The sequence below is a fragment of the Marmota marmota genome, unplaced genomic scaffold, assembly GCF_001458135.2.
Source record: "Marmota marmota marmota unplaced genomic scaffold, marMar, whole genome shotgun sequence".
NCBI classification, from domain to species: Eukaryota; Metazoa; Chordata; class Mammalia; order Rodentia; family Sciuridae; genus Marmota; species Marmota marmota.
Window position 1 is genome coordinate 7,965,997 of NW_026000241.1, and position 20,719 is coordinate 7,986,715.

Consider the following 20,719-nt stretch of genomic DNA (forward strand, 5'->3'; position numbering starts at 1 on the left):
TTTTAGATGTTGATGGACCTTTACTTTATTCATTTATTTATATGTGTTGCTGAGAATCAAACCCAGTGCCTCACACATGCTAGGCAAATGCTCTACCTCTGAGCCGTAACCCTAGCCCTACCTGTAAAATTTTTGATTATGCCTCTTTTTTAAAAAAAGGCAAGGCATGAGAGTGTCTAGAAAAATCTTTCCCTTTGCTGTGCTCATCAAATGAAGTATCTCTTTCCCCTTAAACAGGCAGTTGCAACAGTACAGAATGGCTGACCTCAGTCTTGCAGATGCATTAACAGAGCCACCTCCAGAAATTGAGGAAGAGATAAAGCGGGACTTCATTGCCACACTGGAGTCAGAGGCCTTTGAGGATGTTGTGGGGGAAACTGTTGGAAAAACAGACTATATTCCTCTCCTGGATGTGGACGAGAAAACTGAGAACTCTGAGTCAAAGAAGAAACCATTCTCAGATACCAGCCAGATTGAAGGTAAGTATTTAAGGCAAACTGAAAATATATGTTCAGAAAGTACATTGGAGTTTATGATTTGGGTCATAATCTTAGAAACCCTGAGGAAACTCATTCAAGTTTTTTAGTATAGGCTAGTAACTTTCTCTTTAAATTTCTTTGTTAGAAACTGGAGAGACAGACTCATTACCTTTTAATTAAGTGTGTGTTCATGAGACTATAAATTACTTTGTGTGTGTGTGTGTGTGTGTTGGGGGGGGGCTTGTGCATGCTAGTCAAGCACTCTACCAGTTGAGCTATTTCCTGAGCCCCTATAAATCACTTTAATTCTAAAGTTTCTTCTGTGATATTTCAACTCTTATATAATCTACTTCTTAATTTCCTTACTGTGCCTTTCCTTTGAAAATAGCCTTGTAAAGTTAGATACATAAAATTATGTACTTAAATTAGAATTTATCTTAGATGGGAATGAGACACCATTTATTGTTTTTAGAGTCACTTCTGGTCAGGATTAAAAAATGGATTAAAGCCTTTAAAAGAGATTTGCTGTTTTTATATATTTCTGAATCAGATTTGCTAAATATTTGGTTGAGGATTTTTACAGCAATATTCATGAGGGATATTGGTCTTTCATTGTCTGGTAACATCTTTGTCAGGCTTTAGAATTGAGGTCATGCTGACTCCATAAAATGAGTTGGGAAAGTATCCCCCCCTCTTTTGTTTTCCAGAATAATTTGTATGTAATGGATATTGTTTTCTTCTTTTTAATGTTTGATGGAATTCATCAATTAATCCATCTATGCCTAGTTTTGTCAACTTTTTAAAACTAGGAATTAAATTTCATTGAGATAATAGGACTAACTGGGTATAGTGGCACACAGCTATAATCTAAGCTACTTGGGAGACTGAGTCAGGAGGATCTCACCCAGTTCAAGACCAATCAGGGCAGTTTAGCAAGACCCTCTTAAAAGAAAGAAAGGAAGGAAGGAAGGAAGGGAGGGAGGGAGGAAAGAAAAGGAGGAAAGAAAGAAAAAAGGGAAGGAAGGAAAGGAAGGAAGAAAGAGAGAGGACTGGGGATGTCCCTCAGTACTTGAGTGCTTGCCTAGCATGTGCAAGCTCCTGGTTTCAGTCCCCAGTTGAAGAGCGAGAATAGGAGGATTATTAGGTTGTCTATTTCTTGTCAAGTGAGTTTTGGTAATTTGTATCTTTGTCTCCCCTCGCCTCCTTTATATCCATTGGGGATTGAACCTAGGGTATCATGCATGCTAAGCAAGTGCTTTACCATTGAGCTATATTCCTCAGCCCTAATTTGCATCTTTCTAGGAGTTCCTTGGTTCATTTTCTCTAAGTTGTCAAATTAATGTTCTAGGGCCTATTGTTATGACCCTTCTTTCTTTCCTTATGGACAATTTGTATCCTTTTTCTTGGTAAGTCTAGATATAGATATATCAATTATCTTGATATTTTTAAAGATTTAGCTTTTGGGTTCTATTAATTTTTTTCAACTGTCTTTCTGTTTTCAATTCTGCTCATATCTTTATTATTTTCTTCTTTCTTTTTACTTTGAGTTGATTTGCTCATTTTACTTACTGTGGCTGCATAGACAGTTGGTTAGAGACCCTATTTTTTTTGGACCATGGATTGAATCCTGGGGCGCTTAACCACTGAGCCACATCTGTAGTCCATCTTTTACATTTTTATTTAGACACAGGGCCTTATTGAGTTTTTTAGGTTCTTGCTGAGTTGCTGAAGCTGGGTTTGAACTCAGGATCCTCCTGCCTCAGCCTCCTGAACTGCTGGAATTTTAGGCATGTGCCATCACATGCTGTCCCATGGATTTTAATATGTTGTATTTTTTATTTCCATTCAATTAAACCTAGTTTCCCTTGTGAATTTCTCTTTGAACTGTGGTTTATTAAGGATATTGCAGGTTTATTAAGGATATATACAGTTTGATATATCAAACTGTATATCTACTTGGTGGTCCTAAGTAGCCCTCTGGTGAATTCCAAGTTATGATTCAGTGGTTGGTCTGGCTTTTTCTTGTTGGGATAGAGGTGACATTGCCTCTGTCTTCATATGGAAGATTTATTTGGGGAAGGAGGGTAACTCCAAATCATTAGGAAAAATGTTGACAGTTTATGATCTAATTGCACCATATAAATATTCACTCTAAGAAAAAAAATTTGCTTTTTTTTTTAATACTATCTCTTCTTCTCATCTCTTCCTCCCCGCCCCCAGCCCATCAGTCACTGGTGGAAGAATCTTGCTTCTTATCATTTTCTGTTTTCCTTTAATTGTGTATTGCTTTCACCATCTAGGACTGAAGGACAATGAAGTAGTAACAGGACGTTTTCTTGTACTTCATTTTCAGTGGTTTGATACACGTCAAATTAACTTTATTTACAAGGAGGAAAGTTGTTTTATGTTTGTTTTTGTGATTCTGGGGATCAAACCCAGGGCCTTGTACATGATAGACAAATGCTCTACCTCTGAGCTACACATGCCAGCCCTGGGAGGAAAGTTTTTTCAGAAATTGATTTTGCTTATAAAGATGATTAACCCCTTCCCTGCTTTTCTATTAAGTTTCATTTTAACAAGGTTTCCTTTTTTGTTTTTTTAACCCACCCCTTCATTTGCCTTTTTTTGTATGTGTGTGCACGCGCGTGCAAGCGTGCATGTACAAACCCAGGGCCTCCTGCATACTAAGGAGGCATACTCCTCTGAGCTAGCTGCAGTATATAAATAATTTATTAAAAGTTCATTAATGTAGAAATTGGTGGCAGTGATTACTTGAGAAAGAGAACTGGCCAGCTGTGGTGTAGGGGTTAGGGAGAGTCATTTTTTTACTGTATATTCCTTTGGCTTAATTGGATTTTTTATATATGCATTTGTTAACATGTTCAAAAAGAATAATAGTAAAGTTTATAAGTGCAATGTCTTAAATTATTAAATACCATTTTTTTCCATGCCAGTGTACTAAAGTTTATTTTTATAGAAACCTGGGCTGAGAATAAGGGAAATGGAAGGTAGTTATTTGGAGACATTGAAGAAGAAAGGAGAGGAGTTTCTTTATTAGATACTTGAGAAATATAGAGCAGTGAGTGGCTTCACTGTGAATGGCAATTTCCCTTCTGTGGGTCTGATTTTTATAGATTATCAGACTGTCAGTTTTGCCAAAATGATTAATTTCACTTTTGTTTTTTATCTAAAACATTCTAAATATGATGTTCTTTCTTCTGAACATTTCTTCAGAAGTGACAGAAGGACTCTAGAGTTTTTATGTTTTATTATACATCTAGCTTTTTAAGTTTGATTTTCTTTTCGGAGTAGGTTCAGTAAGATATCACTGGTGCTTTTATGATAAAATTTTGCAGCAGTCTCAGGCCAACCAGTGGAAGTTTTATTAACCACTTTCCTGCATCTAGATACAGAAGGGTCAGTTGAATGGGTTACGCGTAATAGAACTCTTTGGACAATGGTGTTTTTATTTCCTTAAATTCTTATACTCCCACCCTACTTTTAGCCTTCAACTTAAAAATGAAGGGCAAGAAAGTAGGGCTGCCTTTATGTTATTTAGCACAAAGTAGGAATGTTGCTTTTCCCTCCAAGTACAATTCCTGCACCAAACCTGAATACGCCAATTTCTCCAAGAAGCCCTATTTTTTGTTTTTTTAAGTGGGAAATGGTATTTTAGGTTCACAGTGTGAGTGTCATGGATGCTTGTTGCTACTGAGTTTGATATTGTTTTTAAGTCTTGTCTGTTTACATACTGTACACTTTCTTTTCCTTCTTTCTTTTTTGTACTACTGGGAGTTGAATCCAGGGCCTCACGCATGCTAGGCAAGCACTTTACCACTAAGCTACATCCCTAGCTCTACTTTCTTCTTTTTTACTCCCTTTACTCATAAACTATCCACATATACCTGGGAATAAAAGCAATATCAAACTGTATATCTAAAATGCCTTTCATTTAAAAATAATAATAAAATGCATTTCACCTTAGAAAACAATTCTCAATTGCTCTCTCGCTCTCTCTCTCTCTTTTTAATAATTTTTGGTTGTAAATACATCATTTATTTATTTATTTGTTTGTTTATTTATTTATTTATTTTCGGTGCTGAGAATTGAACCCAGGACCTCACACATGCCAGGCAAGTGCTCTACCACTGAGCCACAACTCCAGACCCTCAGTTACTTTCTCTTAATGTATGTGTTACTTCGTTTTTTGTTTTGTTTTGCTTCAAAAATAGTATGTTCATACTGATTGCTTGCTATTGGCAGTGTTTCTTTCAAATGTGAATAACTAAGAAATAATTCTTTGTTTTTCATTCAAATGAACATTTAATGTACTGTTGACCCTCAGAACAACTAGTTTTCAAATTTGTGGATGAGTCACTTACATTTTTCTATACTATGCTTAAATAGTTCTACTTGTGATATTAATAACATGCATTCTTCTCCACATTCCAAGAAGACTTTGAAACTAAAAGCTATTTCTGTCATCTATCTATCCATCTATTTATCTATTTATTTATGTAGTACTGGGGTTTGAACCCAGAGCTTCACTTATGCCAGTCAAGGGCTCTATCACTGATCTACACCCCCAACTCCTAAAAACTTCTTTCTTTTTTTTTTTTTTTTTAATATTTTATTAGTTGTTGTTGGACCTTTATTTTTTATTTTTATATGGTGCTGAGAATCAAACTCTGTGTCTCACACATGCTAGGCAAGCGCTCCACCACTGAGCCACAACCCCAGCCCCTAAAAGCTTATTTCTGTAGAAGAGGGAATTAACATAGGATAGTGGTTCTCAAAGTGTGGTCTTTCCACCAGCAGTATCAGATCATGTGAGTGCTTGTTCAATGGGTAATTCTTGGGCCCATGCACAATCAGAAACTCTGGGCATGAGGCCTGATTTTGACAAGCTCTCACAGATAACTTGGATGCACATCTGAGATTGAAAAGCATTAATCCAAGTGAAAGGGCCTAAGTAAATCCTGGCTTTAAAGGATAATAACTAGGTATTGCAGTTTTTTTGTCCAGCTGAGTAGACTCCTTCTATAGAACATTACAGCCAATCAGTTTGCCACTAGAGGGCAGTGTTGGCCTAAGGCAGAAGAGAGTACTGTTGGATTCAGACTGTGGAATACCAAAAGCTGATTCACCATAGTGCTTTCACATGGTACCCATGCTCTTAGCTTACTGATACTTTCCTTCTGTGCCAGGTTGATTTTCCAGCTGTGGGAATTTGAAATCTCTTGGGGAAAGAGGAATTTTAAATAAGTATAAGTTGAATATCCTTATATCTTACAGAATGTAATGTTTCAAAAATATGTGTGCTATTTTCAGTGCTGTATATATTTAGCTGAGAGTTTTCATTTCATGAAGTAAGGGTTTTCTTGGGATATCAGTGAGAAAAGGCAGTATTAGAGTCTTTTGGGTTAGGGTTTACTCAGTAATGTGCAGCATTCCAGTGATTAGAGTCCAGCAAATCTTAATTGGAAGAGAAGTTTGGAAGCCTTTTTCCTAATCTAAAATTCTTTTTTCTTTCATTTTAATTTATTCTGTTAAAATTGTTTATTTCTGCATTAGCTTTCACAAGTATGCCTAGAGTAGTCTTAGATCTTGTAATATCATCTAGCCAAGCTTTTTTTTTTTTTCTCCCCAAAGGTTTAGTCAGAAGTTTATTTAGGGAAGCAGAGACACTCAAGGGAGAATGTGGGTTATCTTGCGAATAAGCAGCTTTTGGGGTAAAGCGGGAATACACTTTCGAGGGAGAAAGTGGGCCATTTCCAGACAGAGAAAAATCCAACCAAGATTTTTATGTAATAAAAAAGTAAACCGATTACAGTATTCTCAAAATGTTATTTTACAGTTTATTGGTCAATTTATAGTTAGCAGTGAGAATAACAATAGTTATTAACATTTATTTAGCACTGTGAAATTTGAGAAGTTTGTCTTTTGTATTGTGCTTAGTCTCACTTTGCAGGTGAGGCACCTAAGTCTTTTTTTTTTAAGAGAGAGAGAGAGAGAATTTTTTTTTAATATTTATTTTTTAGTTTTTGGCAGACACAACATCTTTGTTTTGTATGTGGTGCTGAGGATCGAACCTGGGCCGCCCGCATGCCAGGCGAGCGGCTACCGCTTGAGCCACATCCCCAGCCCCCGAGGCACCTAAGTCTTAGCAAGCCTTAGGCATTTGATCATTTAGTTAATGATAGAACCACAACCTGAACCCATTAAAACTCATGTTCTTTCTGTTGAACCTTACAAATGCATACTTTCTGCTTGACTCACTATCTAATAGATACTGTTTGTGACAGCTAAAGATTCACTTATTTAATCCAACAAGCAGAATTCTTAAAAATATTAATATTACATATAGAAAATTTAAATGAGAATTCTATTTCACTTCAATAAAGAGCACAAATTTCAGGGATTCTGCTCCTAATGCATGTGAGTTTGTAAAGACTTCACTTTCATAAGCAACTGTTTTTATATCTTCTCTCTGTTCAAACTATCAGCATTTGCTCTCAGATTCATAGTCTCAGCTGATGACCTTTAGTATATAGAATCAATAGACTAAATTAGAAGAGATCCACATAGTCCCATATACATAAATAGCCTTCTAATCTACCTTCATCCATGTACTTATGCTCTTCTGTTGTTCTGTAGAGAATGAACTGCCTTTACTCTCATTCCAGGGCAGTATTGTTGCAGTTGTCTTTTTCTGTCTTTTGCATCATCAGTTCAATTAACTTAACTGGGCCTTTCTTTAGCATCAAACAGATTGTAATTTGTTTTCCATCATTTAAAAAAAAAATTCTAGGGCTGGGATGTGTCTCAGTCATAGACCATTTGCCTAGCACGCAGGAAGCCCTGGGATTGATCCCTAGCACTGAAAAAAAACCTAGCCAGTGCTGTGGCATGTGCCTGTAATCCCAGTGACTTGGGACATGAAACAAAGCAGGAGGATCCCAATTTCAAGGCCAGCCTGGAATGAGAACCTATCTCAAAATTAAAAATAAGAAGGACTGGGGAATGTAGTTCATTGGTACAAGTGCCTCTGAGTTCAGTCCCCAGGAATGCAAAATAAATAAATAATTAAAAAGAAAAAATTGTCACTTCTCTTTTAAAGAAGTGACAGGATAAAAAGAAGTAGAGGAGATGAATGTGCGATTGAGATAGAATCCCCCCACCCCCAGCAGTGGGGAATTGAACCCAGGGGATTTGAACCACTGAGCTACAGTTCCAGTCCTTTTTATATTGAGGAAGAATCTCACTAAATTGCCCAACCTCCCTCGAGTTCTCCTTTTGCCTCAGCTGTCCAACTTTCTGGGATTATGTAGTGTGCCACTGTGCCTGGCTTCCAATTGCTATAGAAACCACATGCCATTCCACCAAAAGGGTTCTTACTAAGGTAAAAGACCTTTTCCTTGCTAAAGATGAATCGAGGGTTATTGCAAGAATTTTGGCCCTAGCAAATGAGAGAAAAGAATCTCCATCATTTAACATGGGCAGGCTATAGAAGGCATAAAAACATAAGAAATTCAACTTGTATATTCAGCGAAAATTACTGTTAGTCCACATGGAGAAGATGATAGATAGCTTGACGAAAGTCTGGGGTTCAGGAGAGCTCTGGGCTAGAGAGACACATCTGAAGGTCAATTTATTTAAAACTTTTGTTAAAGCTTTTTTAATCCTTTTTTTTGGGGGGGGGGGGGGNAATTGTCACTTCTCTTTTAAAGAAGTGACAGGATAAAAAGAAGTAGAGGAGATGAATGTGCGATTGAGATAGAATCCCCCCACCCCCAGCAGTGGGGAATTGAACTCCAGGGCACTCAACCACTGAGCCACATCCCCAGCTTTATTTTGTATTTTATTTAGAGATAGGGTCTCATTGAGTTGCGTAGCACCTCACTTTTGCTGAGACTGGCTTTGAACTCATTATCTTCCTGCCTCAGCCTCCCGAGCTTCTGGGATTACAGGTGTGTGCCACTGTGCTAGGCATGTAATCCTTTTTTATATTATTATTATGTTTTGGCTGTACTGGGGATCAAACCTAGGACCTTTTTTTAATATTTATAAACTTTCATATATAATTTTAATTCTATATTTATATATGAGAGAGAGAGAGAGAGAGGTATTCCAATGGTAACCCTCACCCTCAGCCTAGTCCCTAACTCAGAACTAAACCTAACCCTACCCATAACCATCAGTCTTTTATATAAAGATTATAATTATTACTTGGAATACCCATATATTTTTTGCATATATATTCCTTTATGTTTATAAACATATGTATTCTAATGCTAAATAAAATCCTCATAAATTTTATATATATTCAGTTACATATTCATCAAATATATCTAAACAACAGTGTAAACATCATCTCAAAAAAATCAACTACGTACAGATCCATGTACATTTAAATATTTTCACATATGTATTTATATTGAATTCATATATTTGGATAATAAGGTTTAAAACTAAACTAATGCAAACTATTTTTCTAAACTTATTCCTATACCTACCAATATGCCTCACAGAAACCTCTATACATATAAACCATAACAATTTATATGAATGTACCTATACATTATGGAATGTAGCTCATAAACATTGTTACATATAAACAATATTTTTCATGAATATTTCTGTATATTGTGAGATATATATTTATAAATTCACATACAAATCCATATATATATATATTCATATATGTTCATTTGTGCAGGCTTACTCTATCTTTAACACAAAACTTAACAGTTCCCCTTACCATAAACCTAACTAGAGAAAAAAGCACATGTAATTACGTTTTTATATATAATTTTACTTATATGTTTATATTAGTATATTTTTAAGCTGTAACTCTAACCACAGTTAATTTGTAACTCTGAGTTAACCCTAAACAAAAGCTTTCATGTATAAACTATAAATATCACTTTGAATATCTATTATATCTTTATGTATGTATTTATATAAATCATTATATATATTTTTATGTATATATGAGAGTATAATGTTAACCATAATCCTGTCACTACAAGAAACCCAAATCTTCTAAACTATACTGTTACACAAATGAAAACACTAAACATACTCCTGTATATTTATAAATTTTTCTATTTTTATATTCTTTCTAATTTTAAATTGTTTTTATATTATTCCTATTTTTATATACTCATACATAATATATATTCTTATTAACTGTATATAATTCTAACTGTATTCTAATATTAACCAAGAATTCTTAATCCCTATGACTACAGCTGAAATTCACAGTTATAACTCTAGGTGCTTAATTTAAAAGATTATGCAGGGCTGGGGTTGTGGCTCAGTGGTAGAGGGAGGCCCTGTATTTGATCCTCAACACCACATAAAAATAAATTAACAAAATAAAGGTATTGTGTCTAACCAAAAAAAAAAAAAAGATTATGTAGGGACTGGAGTTGTGGTTCAGTGGTAGAGTACTGTACTGGCATGTGTAAGGCACTGGGTTTGATTCTCAACACCACAGTGAAATAAATAAATGTACTATGTCCATCTACAACTTTAAAAAAAAAACAAAAGATTATACAAAGACTTAAAAGCTATTCTAATTCTACCCAATCCCTAAATCTAACCATACTTTTTGACATATAAGTAAACTACATAGGCCTATATGTTCTTTACTCAAACATAAATCTGTTATGAAATGTGGTTTGCATTCATCTTGGTTTATTTTTGTTTTTTAACTTGACTTGGTTTCTCCTTTGATTGGTGTTTCCTTTAATGTGGTTTCTTCCTTTGCTGATTTTCATCGTTTTAAATTTCCTCCTCATGCAATATTTTGCTGAGAATACTATGTAGTGCAGAATTTCTTGTTGTAAATTCTTTTAACTTTTGTTTATCATGGAAGGATTTTTTGTTTCATCATCAAATCTGAAGCTTAATTTTGCTGGATATAAGATTATTGGTTGGCATCCATTTTCTTTCAAAGCTTGGTATGTGTTGTTCCCTGATCTTCTGGTTTTGAGGGTATGGGTTGAAAAATCTACTGAGATCTGAATTGGTTTCCCCCTATATGTAATCTGAAACTTTTCTCTTGTGCCTTTTAAAATTCTATCCTTATTTTGTATGCTAGGCATTTTCATTATAGTAAACCTTTATGTGGATGTACACTTGATGTCCTGTAAGCCTCTTTGATTTTCCAATTCATTCTTTGTGCTTGGGAAATTTCCTGATATTTTGTTAAAGAGATTGTGCATTCCTTTGTTTTGTATCTCTGTGCCTTTTTCTATCCTGATAATTCTTAGGTTTGGTCTTTTGATGTTATCCCATAATTCTTGGAGATTCTGTTCATGGTTTCTCATCATCTTCACTGTGTGGTCAACTTTATTTTCAAGATTATATATTTTGTCTTCATTGCCTGAGGTTCTGTCTTCCAAGTGATCTAGTCTATTGGAGATGCTTTCTATTGACTTTTTTTTTTTTTTGAGAGAGAGAGAGAAGATTTTTTTTTAATTTTAATTTTTATTTATTTTTAGTCATACATGACAGCAGAATGTATTTTGACATATAATACATACATGGAATGTACATACATCAATCATATTGTCTATTCTATTCTGCTGCCCTTCCTATCCCCCCTACTCCTCCCCTCCTCTCCCATCCTTTCTCTCTATCCAATCTAATGTGACACACTTTTTCTTTCTTTTTCTCATTACAACATCATATATGTATTCTATGTAACAATGAGGTTCTCCTTCCATCTTCCGTGCAACTCCCCTTCTCCCTCTTTTTTCCTCCCACCTCTCTTCCCTACTCAGTGGTAGTCTAAGAGAGAGAATATTTTTTTAGTATTTATTTCTTAGTTTTCAGTGGACACAGCATCTTTATTCTATTTGTAAGTGGTGCTGAGGATCGAACCCAGTGCCCCGCACATGCCAGGCAAGCGTGTTACCGCTTGAGCCACATCCCCAGCCCATCTATTGACTTTTTAATTTGGTTTATTGTTTCCTTCACTTCAAGGATTTCTGTTTGGTTTATTTTCAGAATCTCTGTCTCTTTCTTGAAGTAATCTTTTGTTACTTGAATTTGCTCTCTTATCTTTGTTAGAGCAATTAATTGTTGCCTGTATTTGCTCTCTTATATCATTACTTGCTTTGCAGATCATTTTAATTCTGTACATTCTGAACTCCTTCTCTGATATTTGATCTATTGTGCTGTCAATGGATTCTATTATTGTACCATCTTGGTTTGTTTGGGGCACTTTCTTCCCTGAATTTTTCATGTTGTCCGTGTGTCATCCTCTCTAGCAGTGCAGATCCAAGGTATTATAGTTTCTACCCTATAATCTTGTACTGTCCCTGCAGGTAACCAATATCGCACCTTTAAGGGGGAGATCAATATTTACAGCACCCAATGCAAACAGTATTCACCTGTAAACCATTTATCTCTTATTTAGACTATTACAGTTTTGTTGCAATAAACAGAAATGATGTCTACTATTTATATATATAGTAGATTTCCGTAGGGGCCTACAGTTTCTAACGGTGGACAAAAAGAGTGTGTGGTGGGGTATAGGATGTGGGGTTTATGACGTAGGAGGTGAGAATATGGAGGTATTAGATCATAAGAAGAGTGAAAGAGGAATCAAGAGAAATAGGCTAGCAGGGATACCTCTAGTGTAACCAAGCCTGCAGGGACCTTCGTGATGGTCTTCCAGGTCCTCGTTGTTGTCTCTAGATGGATGCAAGCATGTTCCTAGTTGTTGGTAGTGACAGTGTCAAACCTATAGTTACATTGATGTTAGGCTTCCAGGGCCTAGCCGGTGTCCTATGCTGGAAGCTGCCCCAACTAAAGATGGTGATTGCGGCAGCGGAGGTGTTCCTAAGATGGAGGTGACCGCTTTCAGAGATGGGGCTGAGAGGGCAGGCTGTGTGATGGTGTTCAGAGATGCAGTGCTACAGAGGGTTGCTGCCTTCAGGTGCTGTCTGTTGCCCCAAGGTAGAGGCTAACACGTCGGGAATGGTATGGAGGTGGCTGCAGTGTCCCAAGATGGAAGTGGGCTGGGAGATCAATGCATTGGTAGATTGGGGCCGCAGTGTGGTCGTTTTATGGTCTTCTCCTCTGTGCCTACGTGGTCCAGTCTAGGGCTTCTTGTATACTTCCTTTCTGAGAGGGGTCTAATTAAGTTACCCAGGCCAGCTTGAATGTGAGATCCCATTTCTGCCTCAGCTTCCCACATCCCTGGAAACACAAGTGGGTGCCATCATACCTGATTTATCTTTCACTTTTATCTCCCAGTTCTTCCAGTTAAATTGATATTCTTTATTTGGTCTATCTTGTTTTTTTAAGTGGTTCTTGTTGGTTGCTCCTGAGATTACAGAATGAATGGTCTTCTCACTGAGAAGGTTATGTAAAGGATTTCTATCTTGGATTAGTGGGGGTCAGCGAATTAGTATTCATTTGTTATCTTCCAAAGTAAAGTCTTTCATTTTATATTTTAGTGGTACAAATCCTAGATTTTCACTTAAAAGAAATGTGTCTGAGGATCTTGAGAATGATACATATGATACGTATTGCAGAGTTAGCAGATTGTTGAAATGTTATACATAGTCAAAGCCTTTCAGAAAAGGTGATGCATTCCCTGAATTGATCTATATATTTAGTGCATTTGAAATAAGATCTCATCAAGATTTTTAAAAAATAAATCTGCAATTGGTCCTAAAATTTATGTGGAAAAGCAAAGGGACAAAAAACAATTTGGAAAGGACCCGAGTTGGAGGACTCACATTACCTTATTTTTTTTAATTGTTGATAGACCTTTATTTTATTTATTTATACGTGGTGCTGAGAATCAAACCAGTGCCTCATACATGCCAGGGAGGTGCACTATCACTGAGCCCCAGCCCCAGCCCCACATCATATTATTTTTAGACTTACTGTACAAATCACACATAGAGGCACACACCTGTAATTCCAGGAGACCAGCCTGGACAATTTAGTGAGACCCTATCTCAAAATAAAAAAGGCTGGGATGTAGCTCTGGGATAGAGCTCTTACCTAGCTAGCATAGGTGAGGTGCTGGGTTCAATCTCTAGTACAACCCCTGCTACCTACCCCCAAAAGACTTACTACTCAAATAGTGTAATTAAGCAGTTGTCTTGGCAAAATGTATAGACTTAAAGATCAGTGGAAAAATAAGAGACTTAGAATAGCTGAAGCAATCCTTAGCAGGAAAAGTGAAGCAGGTGACATCACTATACCAGACCTTAAACTATACTACAGAGCAATAGTAACAAAAACAGCATGGTATTGGTACCAAAACAGGCTTTTAGACCAATGGTACAGAATAGGGGACAAAGAGACGAATCCAGAAAACTACAATTATCTTATATTAGACAAAGGTGCCAAGAACATGCATTGTAGAAAAGATAGCCTCTTCAACAAATGGTGCTGGGAAAACTGGAAATCCGTATGCAACAAAATGAAATTAAACCCCTATCTCTCACCATGCACAAAACTCAACTCAAAATGGATCAAGGACTTAGGAATACAACCAGAGACCCTGTGTCTAATAGAAGAAAAAGTAGACCCTAATCTTCATCATGTGGGATTAGGCCCCAACTTCCTTAATAAGACTCCTGTGGCACAAGAATTAAAATCAAGAATCAATAAATGGGATGGACTCAAACTAAAAAGTTTCTTCTCAGCAAAAGAACCAATCTGTGAGGTGAAAAGAGAGTCTACATCTTGGGAGCAAATGTTCCCCTCACAGATCAGATAGAACACTAATCACTAGGGTATATAAAGAACTCAAAAAACTAGACACCAATAAAACAAATAACCCAATCAATAAATGGGCCAAGGACCTGAAGAGAGACTTCTCAGAAGATTATGTACAATCAATCAACAAACACATGAAAAACTGTTCACCATCACTAGCAATTAGAGATATGCAAATCAAAACCACTCTAAGATTTCATCTCATTCCAGTCAGAATGTCAGCTATTATGAAGACAAACAACAATAAGTGTTGGTGAGGATAGGGGGGGAAAAAGTACACTCATATACTACTGGTGGGCCTGCAAATTGGTGCAGCCAATATGGAAAGCATCATGGAGATTTCTTGGAAAATTGGGAATGGAACCACCATTTGACCCAGCTATCCCTCTCCTCGGTCTATACCCAAAGGACTTAAAAACAGCATACTACAGGGACACAGCCACCTTAATGTTTATAGCAGCACAATTCACAACAGCTAAACTGTGGAACCAACCTAGATGCTCTTCAATAGCTGAATGGATAAAAAAAATGTGGCATATATACACAATGGAATATTACTCAGCAATAAAAGAGAATAAAATCAAGGCATTTGCAGGTAAATGGATGGAGTTAAAGAAGATAATGCTAAGTGAAGTTAGCCAACCCCCCAAAACCAAATGCCGAATGTTTTCTTTGATATAAGGTGGCTGATTCGTAGTGATAAGGAGAGGGAGCATGAGAGGAATAGACGAACTCTAGATAGGGCACAGGGCTGGGAGGGGAAGGGAGGGGGCATGGGGTAATTAATGATGGTTGAATGTGATGATTATTAGTATTCAAAGTACATGTATGAAGACATGAATTGGTGTGAATATATATACAACCAGAGATATGAAAAGTTGTGCTCTATATATGTAATAAGAATTGTAATGCATTCCACTGTTACATATTTTTTTTAAAAATCAATGGAAAAGAATAAAATAGAAAGCCCAGCTGGGCATGTTGATGCATGTCTGTAATCCTAGTGGCTCAGCATAAAAGCCAGCCTCAGCAAGGGTGAGGCACTAAGCAACTCAGTGAGACCCTGTATCTACATATAATAAATAAATAATAGCCTAGAAATAGCAGCACATATAATATGCTTAATCGGTTTTTTTTTTTTACAATGTTGCATTTTTACCCTTGGAATTCAGTAGAATAAGGATTGTCTTTTCAACAAATGATGCTGAACAATTAAGTACCCATATATAAAAATACAAAACTAGACCCACATCTTATACTTCATATAAACTTTAACTCTGAAGGTATCAATAGGCCTTAATGTGAAACTTAAGTATGAAAGGTATGAAACTTTTAGGAGAAAAAAATTCCTGTGACCTTGGGTTAAGCAAATTTCTAAGATACCTATCAAAAGAACAATCCATGAAAGATAATATGATAAATTAGACTTACCAAAATTTAAGATTTTTGCTCTTTGAAGAGTATAATTAAAATCAAAGTATAAGTTAAAGACTAGGAAACAATATTTTACAAAACTCAAAAGGATTGATATTCAGAATATATAAAGAATTATCAAGACTCACTAATAAAAACTTAAGCAATCCAGTTAAAAAATATGACCATTCTGTTTTCTGAAGAAGATAATAGAGTGGCAGACAAACACATGAAAAGATGCTCAATATCCTTAGTTAACTTACAAAGAAGAAAAATAAGGCTTTGTTTCTAAAAGTGATGTTAGAGACTGCTATGTAGCCCTTATGTTCAGGAGCAATGAATGGTACCCTAGATTTCTGAGTGGGAACTGTTTTAAGTGGTCCTGTGTCCTCAGAGCATTTGATTTGAACCGCAGATTATAACCCTGTGGTCATGATGGTTTTACTGAATTTAATGTTTGTTTTTGATCGTTAATGGAACAAAAAGGCCTTTTCTGTAGGGTTAGTACTTAATAATTTGAATAGGGGAAGAATGAATGATTCTATTCTGTTTCCAGGTTTCTTTATACTGAAGCATTAAATTTTGGACAGTTTTATGTACTTTAATGTTAAAGACTGACAAAAATTCCACTAGTAAAATAGTAATTGGGTCTGTTTTTCATTTTTCTGTTTGTTAGTGGGTAATTATTCTTTGTAATTGTTGTAGGTACTCCATCTTCTAAACCAACAGTGTTAGCCAATGGTGACCATGGAATAGAAGGGAATGACACTATAGGTAAGTGATTCCAAGGATTCTCCAAATGTGTAAGTGAAATATTCACAGTGTATACCTTGGTAAACTTTTTTGAGGAGAATTGTTAGTGGAACATATTTTTCTGAGGGTATCATTTTTGTTGGGCATCAGAAGATCTTCCATATAAAATGTCTAACAATGGAAAGAGAAGAATGAATTTCCTTTGATATTCTTTGAATATTTGTTGGAACTGTACCACTTAAGAATTGGATTCATCTTGCTGGGTGTGGTAGTGCACGCCTGTAATCCCAGCAACTTGGGAGGCTTAGATCGGAGGATTACAAGTAAGATCAGCCTTAGCAACTTAGCAAGGCCCTAAATTACTTAGTGAGTCCCTGTCTCAAAATAAAAAGTAAAAAAGGACAGGGGATGTGGCTCAGTGGTTAAGTGCCTCTGTGTTCAATTCCCATTATGAAAAAAAGAAAGAAAGAAAGAATTGGATCCATCTTAAAAATACTCTTTCATCATCAGTTTATGTTATATGGAAAGCTTTTGGCCTGTACAACTAAGTCAGGTCTCTTCCCTACACTTACTTTAAAATTTCCGAAACACAGTATTAGGAACCCTGTGAGCGGTAAATTACAAGTGTTTTCTTTGTCTTTTGCCCTGTTTTTTTCTTTGTCTTTCCCTTAACTGTTGCTTTTGAAATTTACTCATAATTTTAACTCCTAGCCTACTGCTGGGGCTTTGATATTCTTTCAGCTAGCACCAACCACATTCCTATGGGTTTTCGCTTCATAACCAACATTAACCTGGAGCCCCTCAGTATAGTAAAGGAAAATTCTCAAACTCTAGCAGAAGTCTATCCCTGAGGAGATATAGAATGTAAGTCTTTTCTTAGGAGCCTACATGAGAGTTAATGTATTATATTTTTATAAATAACTATACTTAATTTGCAGTTATGATGAGGCTAATACTGTTGGCCTATGTGATTTGACTTCCAGTGCTCAAGCACATTGCTCTTACACATAGCAGTGTGTGCTCTTAACTCTGAGGTACAAAATTTGATTCACATTAATGCAGTGGAGTCAAGCACTAGCCATTTATTTTATTTGTTTTGTTTTTCTTTTGGGATGACTGCCTCAGCCTTCTTTTAGCAATAGTAGTTATTCCAGGATTTACTTGTTATTTTATGACCTTAAGAATGTATACACAGAGTATACATACATACACATTACTCAGAGTTATCGATGACTAAGTCCTATTTGTTGTGAATGTTGATTTTACCCAGTGACATTAACATTCTCACTAGCACCTCATAAATTACTCTTTATTTTACAAACTAGAAACAATCAGAAGTGCCATTTTACCTTACAGTTTTGTGAACTGACTTTTTTGTATTTTTTTTGATAATTGTAGTCATATGCAATATTGAATATTTCTGTATCTGCTTTGAAAACAGAGTTATCTATGTGATTTTATTTTAAGAAAGTATTTATGTAAATATATAACACCCGTGATTAATGAAGAAGCTTGAATATGAACTTTTAAAAAATGAGTAAATTCAGCTTTCTTTAACCAGGAGACAGTGCCAGGGGAAGATAGGCTGGAGGGGATCAGTTTGACTAGCCAGTTGGAAAGAGTGGATGTCATTTTCACCCGAAAAGAAACAATTATCAAAACTAGGCTGGGTTTCTTCCAGCAGGATGTCAAATCTGACCAGAGGAGACTCAGTCTCTTTTACCCCACTACACTATTAAGAGTGAGCAGTAGTCTCCCTACTGCTCAGTCTTAATAGTGTAGGGAGGGTAAAAAACCTAGCAGCTTGACCCTTACCATTTCAACTTTTAGTTCCCTGACTACAAAAACAAAGTAATCTGTTAAATGAACTGCCCAGTGGCATTGTGAGAGCAGTTCTTTCAGCTCTTGGAGCTCTCTCCACCCTTAAGTAGATTTGGGTTGTTTGGGTTCTGAATTTTATTTTGTGACTGTATTAAAGCAGGTATTTTACTGAAAATATGCATGTTTGACTGGGGAGGGATAAATAAGGAGGGGTGAATAGTGCATGCTTTGGGAGCATGTTGTGACTTGATACTAATTTTGCCAATCACTAATTAGAGCACCTAGCTCAGTGCCATTTTGAAAATTCCTATTTGATTTCCCTCAGAATATTATTTGTAGTTCTGAGAGCACACCAGCTCTACTAATAATATAAAGAGGTTATGAGCATCTTGCTATGTTGAACTTGCTGTTTACTAATGATCTGTGCTTTTCCATCCTTTTCCTTCCCCCTCCTACTTCTTCCTCCCTTTCTATTTTTCTCCTCCTAGAAGCCTAGAGTGTCTGTCAACACTGGGGCTGCTGCAACACCAGACCAGTGATCTTTCCTAAGCACCGTTATACTTCTAAAACCTTCAGCATATTGCAGCTTTGCTTTTCCTTCCTGGACACCATGTAGAAGAATCTGAGGGTAGTTCTCCGGGTCCTATTTCTGCTGATGCCTGAGTAAACCATCTGCTTCTTGTGCTCTGCAGGGCTTGATGGATCCTCCTTTCCCTTTGTGAGCACAATGTGTATGATGAATTTTTTTAATTTTAGTATTTTTTATGAAGGTCATCTAAGGTTTTATTTATTGTTTTTTTTTTAAATTCATTTTATCATTTAACTCAATCTCATATTTTTCTTTCGTTTAAACATTTTTAGTTGGCCTTTCATATGGTTTTTGAATATATTCAATGTGAATCAGAATATTATAACACCAAAAGAGAACATGTGCTTTCATAAAGGGGTTGAGGTCACCAGTACTGCAGTGAATTTCCCTTTCCTGTCCCTGCTTTTTCCCTCTGTGAGCTTGCTTTTAATGAAGGGTCCTCTTTCAGGCTACCTGTTTCTCTTCACCTTCACAAAATCTTAGTAGTGATAGCTATTTTAATTTAAGGTTTTCTAGCTTAGAGTAGCTCTGATTAAACTTTGAAAAGTATTTCTCCAAACTAAATCATTCTTTGTTATTTGCAAGTTGGGCCAACTGTTTTTTTAATTATGAAATTATTATCTACTGGTCTAGCATTAGATTCTTCTGGAAATTTGACACTATTGTTGTATATTTAATTTTTTATAGTCAAGATTACTTTTAGAACATGATCATGAACTATCAAACTAGGAATAAAGAAGTTAAAGAAAATAGAACTAATTTACAGTTTTTTGGAATCCTGTATTGTTAGAAAACCAGGATGTTGATAAGGATAAAAATGGCTGCTTCTGTGACAACACCAGAATGAAAGTAAGCTGCAACCAGAATAACCATTTAAGAACTAAAACCAATTTAGCAGGTTTCTTATGGAGAGAGAGTGTGTGTGTGTGTGTGTGTGTGTGGTTTTTGAAAGTATTGCTGGGCCCATGCATGCTAGTCCAGTGCTGTACTACTGAATTACTCCCTCAGTCCCCAGTTTTTTATTGTGTTTTGTTTTGAGACAGTGTCTTGGTATATTGTCTAGTCTGGTCTAAATTGGACTCGAGCAATCCTCCCACCTACTGAGTAGCTGGGATTAGAGGCGTGCATCCTTGTGCCTGGTTTCTAAATAAATTATCATCTGGTTGGATTCATATGGTTAAGGATTAGTATTTCCTTGAATTCAGAAGTACTAATCCCCTCAGCCCCTGTACTGGGGATTGGACCCAGGGGTACTCTGATATTAAACTAGACCCCTATCCCTTTTTCTTTTGAGATAGTCTCATGGATTGCCAAAGCTAGCCTTGATTTTTGTGGTCGTCTTGCTGCAGCCTCTCAAGACAGGATTGTAGGCATGCGACAATGTGCCTGACCTTTTGTATGCAGCATCCAAGCAGGATTGGTGGATCACACATATACACCTGGGTGTAAAATCCTTTACCATGAACAGTAACATTTACATTTATTCAGTCTGAAGATTTTCTCAGTGGCACTTTCTTATTTTCATTTCTAATTTTTGGAAACTGATAAGTAAAAAAAAAAAATCTAGAACCCTTTAGGATAAATACTATGGAAACCTTGCAAGAGCAATCTTTGATGGGATTTTTAGAAATGGACTTTAAATTATGGACCATGTTTTGAAATCATAGAGTAGTTCTGGTTTGAGATCTAGAATGGTGCAGTACCCTTTTTAGTGTCCTCTTATTGATAATGTAGGTATCAATAAAAGAAATAATTTTGAGGAATATAATAGTTTTAAATCCTCTGATAGAAAACTACATTTGAGATGGAAGACTATAGAGAATATCATGAAAGGTCAAAGAAGTCCCTGCAGTGACTTCTGGAAGCATTCCATTCCATTTCTTTTTTTTTTTTTTTTTTTTTTTTTTTA

At 36.1% G+C, this 20,719-nt stretch overlaps 1 protein-coding gene across 12 annotated transcripts in view; it reads left to right on the forward strand.

Annotated features, from left to right (window-relative positions):
- The window catches only part of Map4 (microtubule associated protein 4), a 167,489-nt gene that overhangs the window by 62,323 nt on the left and 84,447 nt on the right, over positions 1-20,719 (forward strand). For 11 of the 12 annotated variants that reach the window (XM_048795399.1, XM_048795400.1, XM_015489331.2 and 8 more), the window contains 2 exons: positions 238-479; positions 16,353-16,421. In XM_048795399.1, the coding sequence (XP_048651356.1) occupies positions 257-479; positions 16,353-16,421 (292 nt within the window). In that variant the 5' untranslated portion in view covers positions 238-256. Of the gene's footprint in view, positions 1-237; positions 480-16,352; positions 16,422-18,709; positions 18,940-20,719 lie in introns of those variants that run through there. The other variant, XM_048795411.1, reaches the window with a different exon arrangement.